We start from the raw sequence: 23,508 nt of genomic DNA on the forward strand, positions 1-23,508 counted from the left end.
TGCTGTAAGCTTCTACGGACTTTTCTGCTGTCTCCATTTGGCCGCTAGTTATCTTTGATTCTGCCACATTGTTGATTTTTCTTAGTCGGTTTAGTATAGAGGAATAATTCAAGCTTAATACTTTTTCCAAATAACATTTGGAAAGGTTTTTTTTCCTCCACAAATATACTCCACTTTACCTGAGCAACCTTCTCAAGCCATCGGCCCTTCCACACACAATTCGTTCTTCTAACTCATGGTTACTCCTTGCTTCCTGCCTCACACTCAGAGCATGGTCATTCAGGTACTTAGCCCATACTCTCTGGGATTCTCTTTCAAAGTCGTTTTGCTTTACTACCTTCCTGTCTGCCTTGAAAAGCCACTTTAAAAACGTACTATCAATCTCTTCCCAGTCCTTTCAAACATCCTTCTTTTCCTGGTGAGAGTCTGCCTTTCTGCCTCGTAAAGCCATCTGAGGTGTTCTTTTATGTGAGGACTACTATATTAAAGCAACTTCTCAACCTATTTCTTTTCTCTCTTCCCCTACCCCCATATTCAGTAACATGCGTTGATCAGTTCTATCTCCTTTGACTTCAACTCAGACTCTGGCCTAGACATATGTTTGGCTTCTTGGATCGGTGAAGTGTCGTTGATCATTCTCAATGATCAGACTGTTGTGACATCTATCTATGTTCTCTTTCATTATCTCAGCTTTTTGAAAAATCAAGGGTGCTCCAAACTCTGCACAGGGTCAATATGGCTAACTCATTTGAAGGAATGCAATTTGGGCTTCAAGGGTGTTGAGGTTCGGTATTCGTAAGGCATAAAGACTTTCCGTTCTGGTTTGGCACAGATGCTTTCCTCCGCTCCGTAGTCAGATAGCAAAACAAATGTTGGGGAACATCTCTAAGACCACCCCTGAAAAGATGCATCCACTGAACCACATTTGGTGTTAGTCTAACGCAGCTGAGGAGAAAACATCTAGAACTCTCACAACTTTTCCCAGCATCAAATTGATCAGGCTTGTCTCCTGGTTTGGTGCTGCCTATTGCTATCTCCTATTAAATGACTATATGTCTGTCTTTAACTGTCACTCGGGCAACTTCAGCACCACCCTGAGTGATGCAAGCTAACTTTAATGATAAGGCCCAGCAAACTACGCTTATCCACCTACACTAGTGCATATCTTGCAGAGAAAGAGATGGGATTGGTCAAGGATATTTCCAAAATAACTATTTTAGCCCATTCTCTTCTGCCAATAAATACTTGCCCCAATGTGTGGTTCAGTTTGTTAAAATGGAAGCCAATCTCCTCACTCCAAGCCATGGCACTAACCAAAGCAAGGGTATACCAGAGGATTTTGACTCCCAATTACAGGGAGCTTTGATGTAATCCAATACATAAATGCTGATGGCTGTATTTGATTTGCGTGAGCCAGGTTGTTATTGACCCTATTTATGGATCATAGAAATTTATGGCACAGAAGGAGGCCATTCGGCTCATTGTGCCAGTGCCGGCCGAAAAAGAGCTATCCAGTCCAATCCCATTTTCCAGCTCTTGGTCCGTAGCCTTGTAGATTACGGCACTTCTAGTGCATATCCATGTACTTTTTAAATACGATGAGGGTTTCTGCCTCTACCACCCTTTCAGGCAGTGAGTTGCAGACCCCCACCACCCTCTGGATGGAAAAAATTTCTCCTCAACTTCCCTCTAATCCTTCTACCAATTACTTTAAATTAATGTCCCCTGGTTATTGACTCTCTGCTAAGAGAAATGGGTTCTTCCTATCCACTCTAGGCCCCTCATAATTTTATACACTTGAATTAAATCTCTCCTCAGCCTCCTCTGTTCCAAAGAAAACAACACCAGCCTATCCAATCTTTCTTCATAGCTAAAATTCTCCAGCCCTGGTAACATCCTCAAAAATTTCCCCTGTACCCTCTCTAATGCAATCACATCTTTCCTGTAATGTGGTGACAAGAACTGTATGCAGTGCTCTAGATATGGTCTAACTAGTGTTTTATACAGTCCTAGGATAACCTCCTTGCTCTTGTATTCTACGCCTCGGCTAATAAGGGAAAGTATCCCGTAGGCCTTAACCACCTTATCTACCTGTCCTGCTACCTTCAGGGATCTGTGGATGTGCACTACATGGTCCCTCTGTTCCTCTACACTTCTCAGTATCCTACCATTTATTGTGCACTCCCTTGCCTTGTTTGCCCTCCCCAAATGCATTACCTCACACTTCTCTGGATTGAATTCCATTTGCCACTTTTCTTCCCACCTGACCAGTCCATTGATACCTTCCTGCAGTCCACAGTTTTCTTCCTCACTATCAACCACGTGGCCAACTTTTGTATCACCTGCAAATTTTTTAATCATGCCCTCTATGTTTAAGTCTAAATCATTGAAAAAATACCACAAAAAGGGATCTAGTACTGAACCCTGCGGAACCCCACTGGAAATAGCCTTCCAGTCACAAAAACACCTGTCGACTATTTCCCTTTGCTTCCTGCCGCTGAGCCAATTCTGGATCCACTTTCCCTTGGATCCCATGGGCTTTTACTTTTCTGACCAGTCTGCCATGTGGGACCTTGTCAAAAGCCTTGCTAAAATCCATGTGGACTGCATCAAACGTGCTACCCTCATTGACCCTCCTTATTACCTCCTCAAAAAATTTGATCAGGTTAGTCAGACACAACCTTCCCTTTACAAATACATACTGGCTGTCCTTGATTAATCCATGCCTTTCTAAACGACTATTAATACTGTCCCTCAGAATTTTTTCCAATAATTTGCCCACCACCGAGGTTAGGTTGGCTGGCCTGTAATTACTCGGTCGATTCCTTTTTTCCTTTTTAAACAACGGTACTACATTAGCAGTCCTCCTGACCTCTGGCATCACACCAGTAGCCAGAGAGGATTGGAAAATGATGGTCAGTACCTCTGCTATTTCCTCCCTTGCTTCTTTTAACAGCCTGGGATATATTTCATCCAGGCCTGGCGATTTATCTACTTTCAAGGATGCTGAACTCCTTAATATTTCCTCTCTCACTCCTCCTCCTTAACTACATCTCTGCATCGTCTCCCTCTTTTGTGAAGACCGATGCAAAAGGCTCGATTTTAAAAGTAAAAAAACTGCAGGAAAGTATCAATGGGTTGGGGGTGGGGGGGGCATTGAAAATTGCCACCATTTCAGACCCACCTCCAAACTGCCCATTTCCGGTTTTCACGGGGGTGGGATGAGAAGCGGGCGGCCAACCCGCTTCCAAGAGGGCGGTCGGGCCTTAAAACCTTTCAAGGAGGCTTCAGGCTTCCATTTTTCATTAATTCCCGATTTCAACCCTGGGGGGCCGAGTTTCCCAGGCTTTCTGTTTTACACCTCGTAAAAGGAGGTGAGAAGGCCCGAGACGAACAGGTAGGTGCCTAGAAAGGCACAGCTTGCGGGCCCGGAGGAGCAGGAATGCTCCCTGTAGGCCCATTAAGCCTACCTGCACTGACCTCCCCAAAGATTGCAGGCACCTGACCCCCAGTCGCGGACCCCGCCCCCTGATTGAGGACCCTCCGACCCCAACCCCGATCCCCTCAATGATTGCGGACCCCTGCGATGACCCACGATCCCGCCCCCCCCGACTCGTGACCCCTGTGCCCACCCATGCCCCTCCATGCCTCCCCCATCTATGCAAACAAAGACTTACCTGCAGACTTACCTGAACACGTCTTCTCTCTGGCTGGTCTCCATCAAAATCGTAAGGATGTCCGGGAAACCCGTACTATTGGGTCTTCTGCCTCCACACACAGGTTACCTTTTTGGTCTCTAATAGGCCCTACTCTTAGTTATCCTCTTGCTGTTTATGTATTTATAAAACATCTTTGGGCTTTCCTTGATTTTACTTGCCAATATTTTTTCATGCCTTCTCTTTGCTTTCCTAATTTCCTTTTTAATTTCACCCCTGCACTTTCTATACTCCTCTAGGCTTTCTGCTGTATTGAGCTCTCAGTATCTGACATAAGCTTCCCTTTTTTGCCTTATCCTACCCTGTATGCTCCTTGACATCTAGATTTAGGAGTCCCACCCTTTTTCTTTGTGGGAACATATTTGTACTTAACCCCCATTACCTCCTCCTTGAATGCCTCCCACTGCTCTGACGCTGATTTACCTTCAAGTAGCTGTTTCCAGTCCACTTTTGCTAAATCATATCGCATTTTAGTAAAATTGGCCTTTCCCCAATTGAGAACTTTTACTCCTGGTCTTTCGTTGTCCTTTTTCATAACTACACTAAATCTAACTGAATTATGATCACTCCCACCAAAATGCTCTCTCACTGATACCTCTTCTACCTGCCCAGCTTCATTCCCTAAAACTAAGTCCAGATCTGCCCCTTTTCTTGTTGGGTTTGCTACGTACTGGGTTAAAAAAAATTCTCCTGAATGCATTTCAAGAATTCTGCACCCTTTTACACTGATTCCATCCCAGTTGATATTAGGGTAGTTGAAATCCCCTGCTATTATTGCCCTATTGTTTTTGCACTTCTTAGAAATTTGCCTACATATTTGCTTTTCTATCTCCCTCTTGACTGTTTGGGGGTCTATAGTACACTCCCAGCAGTGTGATAGCCCCTTTTTTGTTCTTCAGTTCAACCCATATGGCTTCATTTGATGATCCTTCCAACATACCATCCCTCCTCCCAGCTGTAATTGTTTCTTTAACCAATATTGCGAACCCCCCCCCCACTCCTTTTTTATCCCCTTTGCTATCTCGTCTGAAAACCCTCTAACCAAGAATGTTAAAATGCCGTACCTGCCCTTCTTTAAGCCGTGGATAGATTTCTTCATCTGCTGTGAGGATGAGAAAGTGAGGGATGGGTTTCCTTTCCAAGACCTGGCTTAGACATTGACGCCTGGATCTGGATATTCTACTGATTCAGACATATTTCCTTTGATATAACGATTGTTCCTCAGGGTGCAGATGCAGGTGTTCAGGTGCTAGTAAAGCTTTCAGCATTATTTTAGCATAGTTACAGTCTTACAGGTTTCTAATTACCACTTTCAGTGGGAAAAGCAAGAACAGAAAAGCTCAAAGGGATCATATACTGTTTTGTAAACCAAGGTGTTGCATGGAGATGGTGGTTGGAATATGTATTGCAAAGATAGACCTCTAGGAGAGAAATTGAAACCAGACTTCACACTTCTACTGGAAATGTTTTTATTTGAAGAATAGCACCAGTGAACTGGATCAGCATTTTGTCTTGGTAACATGTTGAAATCTAATCTGTGCAAAATTGTGCAAGCATACCAGGTTGCACGTCTCAGAAATTTGCTTACATATTTGCTCTTCTATCTCCCTCTTGACTGTTTGGGGGTCTATAGCACACTCCCTGCAGTGTGAGTGCCCCTTTTTTTGTTCTTCAGTTGAACCCATATGGCCTCATTTGATGATCCTTCTAACATACCATCCCTCCTCAGCTCTTAATGTTGCTATATCAGTTGATGTTCAACTGGGCACCCCAGCAAGTGTATTACCTATTGAACCAGCTGATGTCATTGAATTGTGATGCTTCCTACTATATAAGATTACCTGAAACGGGAACTAAAATTGAGATAAAGACTCCAGGCTTCCTGAATACAAGTCAGGGTGTCATGCTACTGATACAGTAGGCTTGCTCTTTGCAGTAAAAGAGGTGATCGAAATCCTGGAATAAAATATTATGTTAGGAACATAGGAATAGGCCATTCAGCCCCTCAAGACTGTTCTGCCATTCAGAAAGGTCATGGCTGATCTGTATCATAGCTCCATCCACCCACCTTGGTTCTGTAACCCTTAATACCCTTGTCTAAGAAAAATCTGAGCAATCTCAGTTTTGAAATTTTCGGTTGACCTCTCCTCAGTGTTTTTTTTTTAAGGAGAGAGTGTTCCAGATTCCCACTACCCTTTGTGTAAAGAAGTGCTTCCTGACATTACCCCTGAATGGCCTCCTCGTTATAGGGAAGCACCAGAGGCTACTAAGTTATGATTAAGTGTTGTAAGAAGAAGGTGTAGCTGCAGACAGATGTAACCAAGACAGATGTCTCAATTTGACTGGTTGCCAATCGCACAGAAGAACTTCAAGTGAGCCAATAGGCAACCTGCAGATTTCCCCCAGCATCCCTGTTTCAACAAATGTTTAATTCTGTGTAACTTAGGGAACAGAGCTTTAGGTGGCAACATTGGGTGAGATCTTATAGAGAAAGTGGTGTGTGAAACTTTTTACGTGATGGTCACGTAAACATTTTTGATGAAAAATGTTGAGGTGCAGCTGCAGCAGCTCCCTTGTTCTTGTCATATGCTTGGATGTCTGGCCTAAGTGCTAGTAGCTGTGTTGGGGCTGCAAATCTTGTAGAGGACTCGAGTCTCGTCATATTTTTCCGAAGTTGAAGAGGATGGTATTTGACATAGATTAGGCTATTCTCATCATCATCCATCCACCAAAGCACTTCAACTTCTGGAGCACATCTTTTGTCAAACCCGAGTTGTGAGCGGGCATCAGTGTTTGGCTCTTTTTGGAAAGGACGTGATATTTAGCAGTGCCAAATCTGATCTGTTTGGACTGAACAAATCTGAACTATAGATCCGAACTGCTTAATGGGATACTGGTCTGAGGTATCAATTTACTGCTCAAGACCAATGAAGTCTGGGAGGGAATGAGTTTGCGTATTAATGGGGGAGTTAAGAATTGGCATAAGGATTGTACATCTCTACACTGTGGCACAACAGTGGCGTAACTACAGACCTGCCAGTTAGTCAGCTTTTTTCCCTGCCCTCAGAACTCTTTAGCTTCTGACTGGTCGTTGCTCATGAGTGCAAATGAACAATAATCGATAGTAGAATCATTGAATCTTACAACACAGAAGGAAGTCATTCAGCCCATTGTGCCTGTGCTGGCTATTTGATAGAGCTATCCAATTAGCCCTACAGTTTTTTCCTTTTCAAGTTTATATCCAATTCACTTTTGAAAGTTACTACTGAATCTGCTTCCACCACCCTTTCAGGTAGTGCATTCCAGATCATAACAACTTGCTGTGTAAAAAAATAATAATTCTCCTCATCTTCCACCTCCTGGTTCTTTTGCCAATTAACTTAAATCTGTGTGCTTTGTTTATTGGCCCTCCTGCCAGTGGAAACAGTTTCTCCCTATCTACTCTGATCAAAACCCTTCATAATTTTGAACACCTCTATTAAATCTCCCATTAACCTTCTTTGCTCTAAGGAAAACCATTCCAACTTCTCTAGTCTCTCCACATAATTGACGTCCCTCATCCCTGGTAACATTCTAGTAAATCTCTTCTGCATCCTCTCCAAGACCTTGCCACCTTTCCTAAAGTCTGATGCCTAGATTGGACACAATACTCCAACTGAGGCCTGACTAGTGATTTATAAAGGTTTAGCATGACTTCCTTGCTTTTGTGCTCTATGCCAGGATCATGTATGCTTTTTAACAGCCTTATCGACGTCCTTCAAAGATTTGTGTATGCGAACCTCCAGGTCTCTCTTCCTGCATCCCATTTAAAATTGTACTATTTAGTTTAGTAGTGATTAATGAGTTAGAAGCAAAGTACTTCTTTCTGTGTGTAGGACAAGAACTCCTCCTCATCACTATCAATGCTGTTCACTACTAGCCCCACACATTTGATTTATCTAGTAAAATTAGTAGCACTAGGCATAACTGAGCAATTCCAACCCTCTGGAGTCAGTTATAACAATGCCTAAATGGGAGCTTTTAAAAGTTATGGCAAAGTCATGTTCAAGTTTAAAATGAAATTCAATTTTCTCTTTTTGACACTGGATGAATATAAATTTACAGCATGAAAGGACACAGTTGCTGAAATAATGTCCTTAACAATCATGGCCTACCAAACATGAATATCTGCTCACAGACCTTGGTAAGATCAATGAGCTAAGTAGAACTTGGCTGACTATAATTGAGAACCCCTGAATTATTTGACCAGTTACAATAGAATTTGTTATGCACCCCAGAGTGTTTAGGTTTCATACAATGCAAGATATTTCTCACCCAGTGCAACCATCTTGACTAATGGACTGCTTTTGTACCCTTGTCTAGAATGTTGAGATGGGGAGAGGTAGTAAGATGAATACACACTTTCAGCCTGTTTATTGTCTAGACTTTCCTGTAAGTTTGCTTCTCCGATGACTCAGCAAGTTTATTCTGTGTGTATCTGAGGCCTCGATATTAACGCGGGGGGAGGAGGTGGGGGGGGGTGGGAGAGAGAGAATTGCGTGCAAGAAACCAGGAAGAAAATTTAGCAAATCGGAATGCCTGATTTTAATTTGATTGCCTAATTAAATTTTTCCTTCCGGGTTTCACGTCTCCAAGCTCCGACAGCGGGCGTAATGCATGTCTGCCGCCTTAAACAGGATGACAGATACCTTATCGTGCCATTGATCTGCATCAAGCTGCTCTCCAGCAGAGTGGTATATTAGGCTGTTAAGTTAAGATTATATTGTTAAGTTTCTTTTTATTTAATAACAGCACATAAAATTTAATGATTTGCACCACTTCCCCATCTTGCCCATTAAAGCGTCCTGAATGCCAGCTCGCCCTTTCAGTTGCTTCATGATGAATGTCAATACACGTCGGGACCCAATGGGGAGATATGCAGTGGGTATATGCTTGGTTGAAGGACTGTTTTATGCACAGTGGGGGGGCAAGGGGGGGTAATGTTGGCAGCGAGCCGGAGGATTTCATTTTCTATTTTTTCCAGTGCCACGAACTGAACCTTCAAGCTATTAGGGCATACTGGGCAGCAATGCACGCTGCTGGTTTGGCGATGGGTGTCCCATCTTCATATTGCTCCTCGTCCTCCTCCTCCTCTTCTTCAATTTTCTCGTCATCAGAAAATGATTAACGAGTGCCTTGGTCATCCTCCACTTCTAATCCTCTCTGCTGCGCAATGTTGCGCAGGACACAGCACACCACTATCATTCTGGGCATCCCTGCTGGCGAGTACCGAAGGGCGCCTCCAGATCTATCCAGGTGCATCTTCAACATGCCGATGGCTTGTTCGATGACACACCTGGTGGTCATGTGGCTCTCGTTTTAGCGCTCTTGCGCCTCATTGCTGGGGTTCCTCACAGGTGTCGTGAGCCAGGTTTGAAGGGGGTATCCCTTGTCTCTTACGAGCCAGCCCTTAAGTCTGTTTCTTGTTAGGAAAAAGTTTAGAATGTTATATGGCTGCGGCATAAAAGCATCATGACAGTTCCTAGGGAATAAGGTGCACACCTGAATGAATCTCTTGTGGTTGCACACCAGCTGTGCATTGATGGAATGAAATTCCTCGCGATTGATAAAAACTCTTGGTTCATGTGGTAGTCCTCGGATTACCATGTGTGTGCATTCAATGGCATCCTGTACCTGTGGGAAACAAGCCAAAGACACACATCCGATTGCCCACTCATTCTGGCTGTTGTTACAGCAGGGGAAGTTGACATAAGTCGATGTCCTGGTGAACAACCCATCCGTTATCTTAAGTTTATGTGCAGCCGACTGAGAAACCCTTGAGATGTCTGTGGTGGAGCACTGGAAGCAGCCAGAGGTAAAGAAATTGAGGACAGTAGCAACTTTCACAGCGCTGGGCAATGTGTGGCTACCAGGTCCAGCAGGGAGCAGCTCTTCTTGAAGGAGGCTGCAGATGTCTGCGACCACTTGCCATGTTAATCGGAGCCTGCGGAAGCACTGCTCTTCAGATAGGTCAAGGAAGCTGAGCTTCTGTCTGTACACCCTCTCGCATGGGTAGTGCCTCCTGTGACCTCGGCCCTTTTGTTGCTGTTCTCCACTCTGTTGTCCAGGCCTGTGTTGTCCAGTCCAGGCCTGTGTTGTCTTGTGCACCTGCAGATCCCACCACACCACAATGTTGCTGCCGTGGATGGTGACTGTCTTCCTCGTCCAACGTCCTTTCGACAACATCTGTGGCGCCGCCCCCCCCCACCAATCCTGATGACATCCATTTGAAGGCCTCCAAACTTCTGAATCACGTCTTTGATCACAAGAACTCTGCAAAACGCCGAGAAAGCAGCTGTAAGCACTGAGCCTTTATTCATGTCGGGCAATCAGAACTTTAAATGCCCCCATGAAGTGCCACTCAGTCTCGCCTCTGTTTCACTGGCGAGTTTCCCGAGCCACGGGAAATCTCTACTGGAGGCGTACAATTCAAATCTCTTCAACTGCGCCGCATTAGCGCGTGATAATGATCGACCTGCCTCAGGCGAGCCGGTTACTCGCACGCAGCCAAACGCGCCTCCGTTAAAAACGGAAGTGGGTTGGCATCGGGTTTGAGAATTTAACAATTTTAACCTTCCCGCCCGCCCCCAACCCACCCATCCTTGGCGGTTAAAATTGTCCCCTGAGTATGCAGACTAGGAATGTCTCTAGAACTGTCTTGAATTAGCAATTCTTAGCTGGGACACTGGCCTCAGCATCCTGAGTTATAAAAGGAGAAATCAGCATTGGTTCCTGCTCTTAAATGTATCCAAAAACTTTTGCTGAAGACACACACACACACACACACACACACACACACACACACACACACACCCTGCCCCCCACCCCCCGCCCCAGGAAGGGATGATCAAAAAGTCATAATGAAGCTCAGTTGCTTCATAGACGTGCAACACTGTGTATTTCTAGGCCGCCCTCTTTAACGTATCAGTTCTGGGATATTGCTAGAGATAGATGTTGGAACTGTGGCCATGACAAAATGTTAGTAAATAACTCTGCTGTGGGGGAAATGAAAGATACATGTTGATCCTTTTGGTACAGTATAATGAGCTGAATAAACATTTTGAAAATACTGTTATTGTGAGAAAATGTTACTGGGAAAAAACCAAAAACATTGTTTTATTACCTTGGATTGAGGTAATGTATTTTCAAAGCAACAAAGGAAATAGTTCTTTTTTTATCAAGTATTGTTATGTCTGCAAAGACCATTTCAATTGGTTCTCAGTTCATTAGTGACAGGAAGATAGCTGGGAGCACATTTGTTTGGTGTGTAATTTTGTGCAGAACATGGCTACTAGAATTTTTAAAGAAATATTTCTCATGCTCATATATACGATTAACAGGCCTATATCGAACCGCATTATCCCATGAGTAATACCTCATGGGCTGAGTCGTGTGGTCGGTGGTATAATGTCATGTTAAAATTGAACCTGTATATTGAAGAGTTCATTCAGATATTAGAATTTAGTGGGATAAATCTAGAAGATGTGCCCCTTAGCAGACACTATGAAACATAGAAAATAGGAGCAAGAGTAGGCCATTCGGCCCTTCGGCTGATCGTCTAACTCAGTACCCTGTTCCCGCTTTTTCCTCTTATCCCTTGATCCCTTTAGCATTAAGATATATATCTATCTCCTTCTTAAATACATCTAATGACTTGACCTCCACTGCCTTCTGTGGTAGAGAATTTCACAAGTTCACCACCCTCTGAGTGAAGAAATTTCTCCTCATCTCAGTTCTAAATGGCATACCCCGTATCCTGAGACTGTGACCCCTGGTTATGGACTCCCCAGCCTCGGGAACATTCTCCCTGCATCTAGTCTGTCTAGTCCTGTTAGAATTATATATGTTTCGATGCGATCACCTCTCATTCTTCTAAACTCTAGTGAATATAGGCCTAGTCGACCCAATCTCTCCTCATAAGTCAGTCCTGCCATCCCAGGAATCAGTCTGGTAAACCTTCGTTGCACTCCCTCCATGGCAAGGACATCCTTCCTCAGATAAGGAGACCAAAACTGCACACAATACTCCAGATGTGGTCTCACCAAGGCCCTGTATAACTGCAGTAAGGACATCCCTGCTCCTGTACTCAAACCCTCTTGCAATGAAGGCCAACATACCATTCGCCTTCCTAACTGCTTGCTGCACCTGATTGCTCGCTTTCAGCGACTGGTGTACAAGGACATCCAGGTCTCGCGTGGATTCTAGAACTGAGAGAACACATTCTCAAAGTACTCACCTTGACCAGTTGTTCAGCATGATGCTTATGGCAGCCAGATGCCATGGCAGCCATTTTCCTGATCACAAGATAAATACAGATGAGGATGGCCAATGGACTCATCCTAGCTCATCCGTCCAGAGAACCCCCCCCCCCCAGAATCCTGGACTACAACATACAACCGTTTGAGATTCCGGTAAACATGGTGCTTCCAGTCAGAAGGAAAGGGGTAGAGATCAAGATTTGAGAGACTTGTAACTCTGGCTATACTACTTTTGGCAAAGTAGCTTGTAGTAATAAACTGGAAAAGCATCCTCCTACCACCCCAAATGCACAGCAAACTCTAAGCAGCTGATTGCAAATGGTGGTGTCCTGCCATTTGCAAGTGGGGACCAGGAAATCAGGGCACTTAACACCATCAAATTATTGAACAATTTGCATCGGCACTTTAAGTGGGAAGCACCCCTCAAGGACAGTTTGGTGATTCCAAATGCAAGGGTTTCATTGTACTGTAGGGTTGCCTCTGATGATGCTTATGCCCAGGGACTTTAAAGATGTGTGGTTGTAAATAAAAGCAGCCAAGATAGGCTGAAAAAATTGGATGAGATGGGAAGTCACAATCCTAAAAGTAGAGTTAGCGTGTGGAGTGTAGACTAGGAAATGGAAAGGATAATGAATGGTTAAAGGCAAGGGGAGGATGACCCAATGCCACATGTCATCTTTATGGTTCATTAAAGCTTTGATTGTCAGAGAATGTCTAACTATACTTGGGGTCCTATGTATAAAAACTTCAATAGTTCCTTCAGTTTGTTATGGCATGCAGAGTTAGCCAAAAAAAACCCTAGGTGGATTTCATGCTCTTGAGAATTGTATAGGACAAGTAATGGCTGTAGACAAGGTTGCAGAATATCATAAGATTCAGCAGAACGACATAGAATCATAGAAGTTACAACATGGAAACAGCCCCATCGGCCCAACATGTCCATGTCGCCCAGTTTATACCACTAAGCTAGTCCCAATTGCCTGCACTTGGCCCATATCCCTCTATACCCATCTTACCCATGTAACTGTCCAAATGCTTTTTAAAAGACAAAATTGTACCCGCCTCTACTACTGCCTCTGGCAGCTCGTTCCAGACGCTCACCACCCTTTGAGTGAAAAAATTGCCCCTCTGGACCCTTTTGTGTCTCTACCCTCTCACCTTAAATCTATGTCCCCTCGCTATAGACTCCCCTACCTTTGGGAAAAGATTTTGACTATCTACCTTATCTATGCCCCTCATTATTTTATAGACTTCTATAAGATCACCCCTTAACCTCCTACTCTCCAGGGAAAAAAGTCCCAGTCTATCTAACCTCTCCCTATAAGTCAAACCATCAAGTCCCGGCAGCATCCTAGTAAATCTTTTCTGCACTCTTTCTAGTTTAATAATATCCTTTCTATAATAGGGTGACCAGAACTGTACACAGTATTCCAAGTGTGGCCTTACTAATGTCTTGTACAACTTCAACAAGACATCCCAACTCCTGTATTCAGTGTTCTGACCAATGAAACCAAGCATGCTGAATGCCTTCTTCACCACCCTATCCACCTGTGACTCCACTTTCAAGGAGCTATGAACCTGTACTCCTAGATCTCTTTGTTCTATAACTCTCCCCAACGCCCTACCATTAACGGAGTAGGTCCTGGCCCGATTCGATCTACCAAAATGCATCACCTCACATTTATCTAAATTAAACTCCATCTGCCATTCATCGGCCCACTGGCCCAATTTATCAAGATCCCGTTGCAATCCGAGATAACCTTCTTCACTGTCCACAATGCCACCAATCTTGGTGTCATCTGCAAACATGCCTCCTAAATTCTCATCCAAATCATTAATATAAATAACAAATAACAGCGGACCCAGCACCGATCCCTGAGGCACACCGCTGGACACAGGCCTCCAGTTTGAAAAACAACCCTCGACAACCACCCTCTGTCTTCTGTCGTCAAGCCAATTTTGTATCCAATTGGCTACCTCACCTTGGATCCCGTGAGATTTAACCTTATGTAACAACCTACCATGCGGTACCTTGTCAAAGGCTTTGCTGAAGTCCATGTAGACCACGTCTACTGCACAGCCCTCATCTATCTTCTTGGTTACTCCTTCAAAAAACTCAATCAAATTCGTGAGACATGATTTTCCTCTCACAAAACCATGCTGACTGTTCCTAATCAGTCCCTGCCTCTCCAAATGCCTGTCGATCCTGTCTCTCAGAATACCCTCTAACAACTTACCCACTCCAGATGTCAGGCTCACCGGTCTGTAGTTCCCAGGCTTTTCCCTGCCGCCCTTCTTAAACAAAGGCACAACATTTGCTACCCTCCAATCTTCAGGCACCTCACCTGTAGCTGTCGATGATTCAAATATCTCTGCTAAGGGACCCGCAATTTCCTCCCTAACCTCCCATAACGTCCTGGGATACATTTCATCAGGTCCCGGAGATTTATCTACCTTGATGCGCGTTAAGACTTCCAGCACCTCCCTCTCTGTAATATGCACACTCCTCAAGACATCACTATTTATTTCCCCAAGTTCCCTAACATCCATGCCTTTCTCAACCGTAAATACCGATGTGAAATATTCATTCAGGATCTCACCCATCTCTTGTGGTTCCGCACATAGATGACCTTGTTGATCCTTAAGAGGCCCTACTCTCTCCCTAGTTACTCTTTTGCCCTTTATGTATTTGTAGAACCTCTTTGGATTCTCCTTTGCCTTATCTGCCAAAGCAATCTCATGTCCCCTTTTTGCCCTCCTGATTTCTCTCTTAACTCTACTCCGGCAATCTCTATACTCTTCAAGGGATCCACTTGATCCCAGCTGCCTATGCATGTCATATGCCTCCTTCTTCTTTTTGACTAGTGCCTCAATCTCCCGAGTCATCCAAGGTTCCCTACTTCTACCAGCCTTGCCCTTCACTTTATAAGGAATGTGCTTACCCTGAACCCTGGTTAACACACTTTTGAAAGCCTCCCACTTACCAGACGTCCCTTTGCCTGCCAACAGACTCTCCCAATCAACTTCTGAAAGTTCCTGTCTAATACCATCAAAATTGGCCTTTCCCCAATTTAGAATTTTAACTTTTGGGCCAGACCTATCATTCTCCATAGCTATCTTAAAACTAATGGAATTATGATCACTGGTCCCAAAGTGATCCCTCACTAACACTTCTGTCACCTGCCCTTCCTTATTTCCCAAGAGGAGGTCAAGTTTTGCCCCCTCTCTCGTCGGGCCATCCACATACTGAATGAGAAATTCCTCCTGAATACACTCAACATTTAAATTGTTTCATCGATTTTCATGAGGTGCCTCATGATGCTCTCATGAAGAAGCTGGAAGCTGCGGAAATAGATGGAAAATTTGGATTTAATCTGGGATGAACACCCATATCAAGAAATTCTCCAAGTCTATATTTCTCAGTAGCTTAGTTTGGAAACTCTTCAAGATGGTCTCCATGCAGGTCAGGTTGAAACTTAAAAAAACATAAAAGCTGAATTTTTAAGAACTATTTGACTTGTGAAGCCTACATCTTACTGAAGCTTTTAAAGTTCAAAACTTTTTTAGAAACCAAGAACTATTTACCCTTTGTTCTGTTTATTTATATATTAACAGATCATTCAACATCTCAGGACTCTTGATGTTTATGTTTTAGTCTGTTCGGATGATTGATCAAAATCATTGGGGTGTATCTTAAACTAATGCAATTTGTTTTAATAAATAGTTCCAGATTTTAATGTCTTTTATTAACACGAGCAAAATTGTACACTGAAAATGTGAACAGCATTAAGGAACCTGAGAAATGCAAAAATTACTTTTCAACACCTTATTAATATGAAGATTAATTTCACACCTGTACTTCAATGATTTCTTTTAGTGTGTTGGTGTTCGTAATTAACATTGGAAATTTCACTTCACATTTCTTTCACACTTTACTGCAGCTTTGAAAGATGCAAGTAAGCTTTTAATTTAGCAGCAGCAACCTACTGAAAAGTCATATTTTGACAATAAAATAGAAGAGTTCCTTGTTAGTTTTAATAGACAAAATATTAATTTTCTTCCCCCAAAAGTTCAATGATATAGTATGCTATATGATTACAGCATTTTCCACTATCATATCGTTGAGGGCAAAAAAATTAATTCTTCCCATTGCTTCAGTATTGCCAAACTCCATCCATTTATCAGTCTTTCTCATCTCCTACAATCTTTAGGTTTCTAATAACCAACACTTATCATCACCTAATCACTACTTCCTGACTTGCCTTGTCTTCCATTTGAGCCTTGGCACTTAGCCTAGATCTCTCAATTTTAAATAAACATATTTTTACAAATTCAGATCTGCCATAGATATTGCTTGGGTTCAATAACATCAGTCGCTCCCTGAAGCAGTCTTAGTATTATTTTTATTGGAGTTGACTCACACTGCTCACTGTTTACTTGTGCAATAGTATGACGTGGGGATGTAACAATCGCATCCCTCGTGATCTGTCTTTCACACATGTATTTCTTCTATCTCCCTCATGTTGGGCCAAGTTACCACTGGGTAAGGTGAGGTCGATATGAATTGTTAACCGGCTTTATTCCATACTAAGGTGAAGATACAGTTACAATTGGGTTCACTTATTTCTATTAATGCAGCTTGTCTTTGTGTGATACTATAAAAATAGTAAATATGTTACATCACCTCACTTCAGTAGGTCATCTTGCTTAGATTTTAAAGCTAATTTCCTTACTCCCTTCTCCCGTTTTCTACCCTTCTTACTGTCTTACTGTCTGATTTCTCCTCGGCTTTCTTAGCTCACTCTGTTTTTAAAAGCCTGACCCCTACTGTGTCCAAATGAATAGAATTGATGCAGGAGAAATGAGTGTGCATGATCATTGGAATGTCAAACTATCTTTCATTGTCTTCAGGATGCTGGTTCAGACGTCCCATCTAAAAAGTAATTTACACCTGCTAGCTCTGTTGTCCTGTGTTTGTAACTCCGTGAGAGCTTTATTCAGTTCATTAGTGGTGCTTTTAACATATATTATACCAAGGTCTTCCATGGTAGCATAGTCTGAAATCCTGAAATATGACACAAATGAATGGGCTGACATTCAAACCAATGGAAATTAGGAATTGCAGGGCACTATCCCTTTTAATGTTCTTCATTCTAGCAAGTGGCTAGAAATTTGTTCCAGTTTCTTTTGTCATTTCTATGTTGCAATTTTGATGTTGATTCCATTTTTGAAGCATGTCTTGTTTTCTGTCTTGCATTCTTTAGTTGCGATGTGCCTCAAATTCGCACAATTGCTCAAGAAAGTCTCACTCCTGTCAACCTTAGCACCAGCTGATACCGGTAGTCATACTTGCACATCCTACCACTGTACCGTCTCAGCCCTCAGCATCCGTCTGGTTTTAGACATTTTGAGAGTTCATTGTGAATATAAGAAAAGCTGGAAAGATGTTTTTGGAACAAAGGATGTCATCACTCAATCCTCACTCTCCACTCAATCTTCCACTCAAGAAAAATAAAGTATCTTAAACAAATTAAAACTTGTATATGCCTCAGGTCTCTGGTTAGTGTCATATTATTGCTGGGTCCTTGGCTTGGGAATCTGTGATACTGCATATAACTGAGTCACAAAATGTGTTCATTTTGGTTCATGAAAACCAAGACAATCACATATGTTCAGGGATCTGTTACTACTTTAGCTTCTACTTGGTCTTCCGAACCGACGTAATATTTTGTAGAACAGCTAAAATAAATGTTTGATATAGTTCACTCCATAGTATGTAAAATAGTGTTGTGAGCAGGCATTATAAACCTGAGTATATTGGTGGTGTAATAATCTGCCCCTATTTGTTACCAGCTTGTTTCTGTCAAAAAATGTTGCCTCTAGAATTTTCTACATGTTTTTAAATAACATGAATGTCATACAGAACTGGTAGATTACCCAGAATTTTGTGATGATAAATGACTCTTGTACAGTATTCATAACCTGAAGCCTTTATAACAGGATCAAGTTCATCACTGAAAAATGCCATCATGTCATTCTACTGTAACCTAGTTTTTTGTTGTAAAGCTAGTAGGAATATAGGAACAGGAGTATGTCATTCAGCCCCTCGTGCCTGCTCCGCCATTTGATAAGATCATGGCTGATCTGTGATCTAACTCCATATACCTGCCTTTGGCCAATATCTCTTAATACCTTTGGTTGCCAAAAAGCTATCTATCTCACATTTAAATTTAGCAATTGAGCTAATATCAATTGCCGTTTGCGGAAGAGAGTTCCAAACTTCTACCACCCTTTGTGTGTAGAAATGTTTTCTAATCTCACTCCTGAAAGGTCTGGCTCTAATTTTTAGATTGTGCCCCCTACTCCTAGAATCCCCAACCAGCGGAAATAGTTTCTCTCTATCCACCCTATCTGTTCCCCTTAATATCTTATAAACTTCGATCAGATCACCCCTTAACCTTCGAAACTCCAGAGAATACAACCCTAATTTGTGTAATCTCTCCTCGTAACTTAACCCTTAGTCCGGGTATCATTCTAGTAAACCTACGCTGCACTCCCTCCAAAGCCAATATGTCCTTCCGAAGGTGCGGTGCCCAGAACTGCTCACAGCACTCCAGGTGCAGTCTAACCAGGGTTTTGTATAGCTGCAGCATAACTTCTGCCCCTTTGTACTCCAGTCCTGTAGATATAAAGGCCAGCATTCCATTAACCTTCTTGATTATTTTCTACACCTGTCTATGACACTTCAATGATCTATGTACCTGAACCCCTAAGTCCCTTTGGACATCCATAGTGAATAAGTAGTTCATTTCTTCTGCTTCAAAACAGTTACTAATTTCTCATCCTTTTTGATTCTGAGTAAAGCTTTAAAAGAAAGGTATTTTTCTAAATTAATTCTTTTAACTTCAACGTTAGCACCAACAAAAAGTGCCACTTAGAGTTTGTATAGGTGAAATATTAAATAACTGCTTTTCACAGGTGCTGCTTGTTCTCCAGTGCAACCCATCCCATATTTTTGCTGTCATTTTCTAATTTTTAACTTAAAAGACTCTTGTTCAGATGCAAAGTGTTTGGCACGTCATTTTGTTTTGTTGGGCAAATAAGCAATGCAATTTGTAAATTATGCAAAAATGCCTTAATGTGTCACAACAGCTATTGTAATTGCACTCCCTCCCTGGCAGTGAAGACTATCTCCTTTAAGTTCTGATATAATTTCTTTCATTTTTATATCGACAGGAGGCAATGTAATTGAACTTTGTATTTGTTTATAAATTTTTTTTTTCCTTTGCAGCTTATAATTTTCTTTCCAATAAAGGCTGCATGTTAATGATAAGTTTGCTGCGGCGAGCTGGAAAGAGTTCGAACAATGTATAAGGCCCATACTGTAGAATTCATCTGATTTGGTAACATCGTTGGAAAGGGTAAATAAAGTATGAAATGCTGAGAAAATTGCAGCACAAATGGTGCTAAATTAGGGTGGTATGTTGAAGCGCCAGTGTGTGATGTTACAGTACTGGGGACAAGCGTACCCTTCCGTGTCTACTGAGTTTGCGCTCTTGGCCACATTATATAGAATTACGTAGAAATTAGAACACGAACAGGCTGTTTGGACCAACCAGTCCGTATTGGCGTTTATCCTCCACGAGAAGTAGTCCTAATCCCATGTACCTCTCCTGCTGATGCTGAGAAGGTACTAAGCAAAGCTTAGACACAGTGGGTGATGAGGGATTGACTGGTGTCCCTCCGAGCAGCATTAGCCAAGGCCTGGGTGTAAGTCTTCTGGCCTGTTCTTTTTGGGTACATGATATGTGTGGCCTTGGGAATCTAGAGAGGAGACTTTATATCCTCAGAAAATTTACAAAACAAAATTTACTAAATCATGTAAAATTTAAATGCTGTACTATCCTATTTAAATAAAATTAAAATGTTTTGCATGTAGAAACCTTTAGATTTTATAATTTGCCACTTTAAAAAAAAATCGTTGTTTTAAAGATCTTATTTCTGACACTTCGCTTGTTTTGGATCATGTACGTACATTTGCAATAGTTCATGGTCCAGTGAACAATCTTAGAATACTACAATTACCTAGGTCTCAGTTTGAGAGCTGTAGTATTTGATAGTGTCCTTTGATACTCTTCTAAGCATTGATGTGTTAAAAATAATTAAGTTTTTTTTGTTCCACCATCCCAATTCTAGGAGTCCATACCTGGGTTAAGTAATCTACAGTATTGGGGACCTGAATTGTTCAGATCTCATTCGGCTTTTCCAGCAAGAATATGGACCACAACTAATTGTACTAGAAACAATACTAGATCCAAATACAGACATATAACAAGTGATGTATAGTTAAATGATCTCTAGGAAAGAGATCCCTGCACAGATCTGTAACTCATCATTGTTGCACCAACATGTAGATTTTTAACTTTCCACTGTGAAGAGTGATTGTATAAATGAAAATTTGAGATTGCACTTTCAAACGTGAACAAGCAGAACTTGCCTGACTTCTTCAGTGTTCTGCAGTTTCTTTTACATTTTACTAAAATAAGTAAAGCAATCAGTTGATTGAGGATGAGAAACTATTAATTTGTTATGTTATAGTACATATATATATGTGTTCATTGCTTTTTACTTTCTCAGCAAATTCTTTTACTGGTTTAGTTTGCATTGATATGTGCCTTTCTGTCTCTGTCCATCCCTACCCCATTTCCAATTAGATCCTCCTACTACTACCCTGCTGTCTACAACTGCACCACCAATTTACTCAACGGCGGGCATCACAAGTTTACCTGCTTTTACACGAAGGCTCCCAATTCCTCAGTCAACCCTGGAATCTGTGAAGAGTGACAGTTTAGGAACTATTATCGGAGGTGTGGTTGGTGGCACTCTCTTTCTCATGCTTGTAGTCATCATCATTGTAATGTTTTACTTGAGACGCCGGCGTACCTTCCGAGGGGACTATTACACGAAGCAGTACGCTGGAACTACAGACATACAGAAGGACTCCCAGATGGATGTTTTACAATCAAATCGAGTTGAACCATACACTGATTATGAGAAAAATGAACGGAAGCGCGAACCAAACAACATATTCCAGGATTATCCCATAGAGGTGCAGAAAAATGAATGGCGAAATGAGGACAATATAAATAACAGGTACACTGAAGGTGTGGAGATACCCGGCGACTATTATGAAGATAGAAAAATTCCCAATGCACCTCAATATGTGCATGATGACTACTATGATGAAAATGAAGATGACCTCGTTTCACACTTAGATGGTTCAATCATTTCCCGCCGGGAGTGGTATGTCTAGTGGTAATTGATAAATGTTCATAACGCAGGAGAGGGACTTCAATTCAGCCGAGAAATCTAGGTTTCCATCTCTTGTTTTTTTCACAATGATGTGTGTTCCTGTTTTCCTAAGGGAGAACAAAATGTGCTTTCCATTATGAAAATGGTGATGTGGTTTTGTACTAGATTTGCAGCCAGCGTAAAGTAAAGTCTCTTTAACTGCAAAATTCTGCGGGAGTGGAAATAATTCAAAATGTTGAGGCCTTAGTACTATGCTGTAAAGGTACTGTAATTTTTACAGTTCAGACAATTCCTGAGTGAAGCTTTGGAGGTAAAGAAGCAGTTACTGCCTGTCTGTCCACTGCTGACATTTTCACCCACTCCTTTGGAGCTCCCTGCAAACCTGACTAACACTTGCTTTATTTGTTTGTTTTACATGTATGTATAAAGCATAACAAATTTCACTGATATGGAGTTGGCTGAATAAGAAACTGCCTTATTACTTTTAAAACATCATTGTAAAAGTTTAATTTTTAGTCAGGTTTTTCACTTTATAAGTCTTAAGTGTTTACATTCTCGCCCCCTTTTTACTTTTCACCACATTGGTTGCATTTGTCAGGAAAATATAAAGACTTGTTTGTTTTCTTGTCTGCACACTGAAGAGAGCCTCTAAACTTACATTGTCTGGAAGAACATGTTGTGATGTAGAGAAACAGTTGTTAGGTTTATGTGCAACATTATGTGCATTGGTGACTGAATCCTAAACTAGATTTAAAACCAACTACATCATTGATGTAGTTGGTTTTAAATCTAGATAAGGATTCAGGCACCAATACTGGGCTGTATTTCAGATCTTAAAATAAATTAGTTTCTTGTGAAATCACAGTTATGTTTGAGTAATAATACTACGGTTAACTGAGGCTAGAATCTACAGTGCACTGTTCAGGCTATGGATGATTAATATTTCTTTCAATATCGTTGTGAGACATTTATCTCTTTAAAATTAAAGGTGGATTTTGTGGCTTCAAGAACTTCCATGTACAGCCCTGAACTTTTCCCTTTTCTTTGGAAAGCACTTTGGTTCTGAAGTGCTGGTTATCACTTGTTTATGGACACACACTGAATTTGTTATTTCACCCGCACGTGCGAATGCAGAACAGCACAGCTTGTGAAATAGATCGTTTATATGGTACACATAAGCCGGTGAAGGCTCCAATTGGGCAAAAACTAATGCTCTGAGCTTTGTGTTGATGTATATAAATACAAAAAAGATTTACTGTACAGTACTTTTTGTACCTTATCTGTTTTATAAAGTTAGTGCAATGTTGATTTGACGTGCTGTTTGCTAAATATACATTTTGCTGGAAAAAAGCTTAAAATGCCTCATTTTAACTTAATTCAATCACTGATACCAATACTGCAAAATGTTATGTGATATACGCTTAAATCTGCTGTTTATTTAATGCTGGGATTTTCTCAAGTGGCATAAAACATTAGATCTCAGAATGTAATCTGCTATTTGCTTGTCTTAGAAAAGGCACTTTTTTCATTTTTTAAAAAAAAAGGCAAGATGAAGGAATAATATAAAGCCATTTTCACTACCCAAGAACTGTTCGGGACTGCAGTGTCATTTTTGGTACATGGGGGTTTAATAAGTGAAGGCAGTTTCTGTTGAGAGAAATTTGAATTTGCTGCAAAATAAATTCTTTGCTGGAATTTGCCATTCCATCATTACCACCTACTTTTAAGTGGAGAAATGTATAAAATGCAGCACACAGTAGGTTTTTAAATTCAGGCCATAATCTGTTGGCATGTACCCATCTTATTCAGATGATTCTAATCTCATTATTGTTGAAATCTGTTCAATTAAAATGGGAAAAATCTTACTTCTGAAAGGGATTTGCTAACTGGAGCTAAATGGAGAGAAAGGAGTCTGTACGAAGTCAGACTTGTACTCATGCAAAACTTGCTGATATGTGACGTAGCCTGTACTTTGGTTTCTCTCTGATTTCCTTTATCAACCACACTGAGAAGTCACTGATGATCTGGGCCCAAAAAAATCATTGGTGAATGGGTCTGGTGGATGTAATACACTTCACCCTGTTTGAATAGTGACTCGCGACAGCCAATTTGAAGAAGTAATTGACATCCCAGATTACCTGCCCCTGTAATTTCATGGCAATCTATCTGTTACTCTAGCTGAA

At 41.6% G+C, this 23,508-nt stretch overlaps 1 protein-coding gene across 2 annotated transcripts in view; it reads left to right on the forward strand.

The window, feature by feature from the left end:
- Nucleotides 1–23,020, forward strand: part of nectin3b (nectin cell adhesion molecule 3b) — a 236,283-nt gene extending 213,263 nt beyond the window's left edge. The window contains exon 6 of one of the 2 annotated variants that reach the window (XM_067986465.1): nucleotides 17,278–17,549. In XM_067986465.1, coding sequence (XP_067842566.1) covers nucleotides 17,278–17,528 — 251 coding nt within the window. In that variant the 3' untranslated portion in view covers nucleotides 17,529–17,549. Of the gene's footprint in view, nucleotides 1–17,277; nucleotides 17,550–20,727 lie in introns of those variants that run through there. The other variant, XM_067986464.1, reaches the window with a different exon arrangement.
- The last annotated feature ends 488 nt before the right edge of the window (nucleotides 23,021–23,508 follow it).

The sequence above is a fragment of the Heptranchias perlo genome, chromosome 6 (assembly GCF_035084215.1).
Source record: "Heptranchias perlo isolate sHepPer1 chromosome 6, sHepPer1.hap1, whole genome shotgun sequence".
Lineage (NCBI taxonomy): Eukaryota > Metazoa > Chordata > Chondrichthyes > Hexanchiformes > Hexanchidae > Heptranchias > Heptranchias perlo.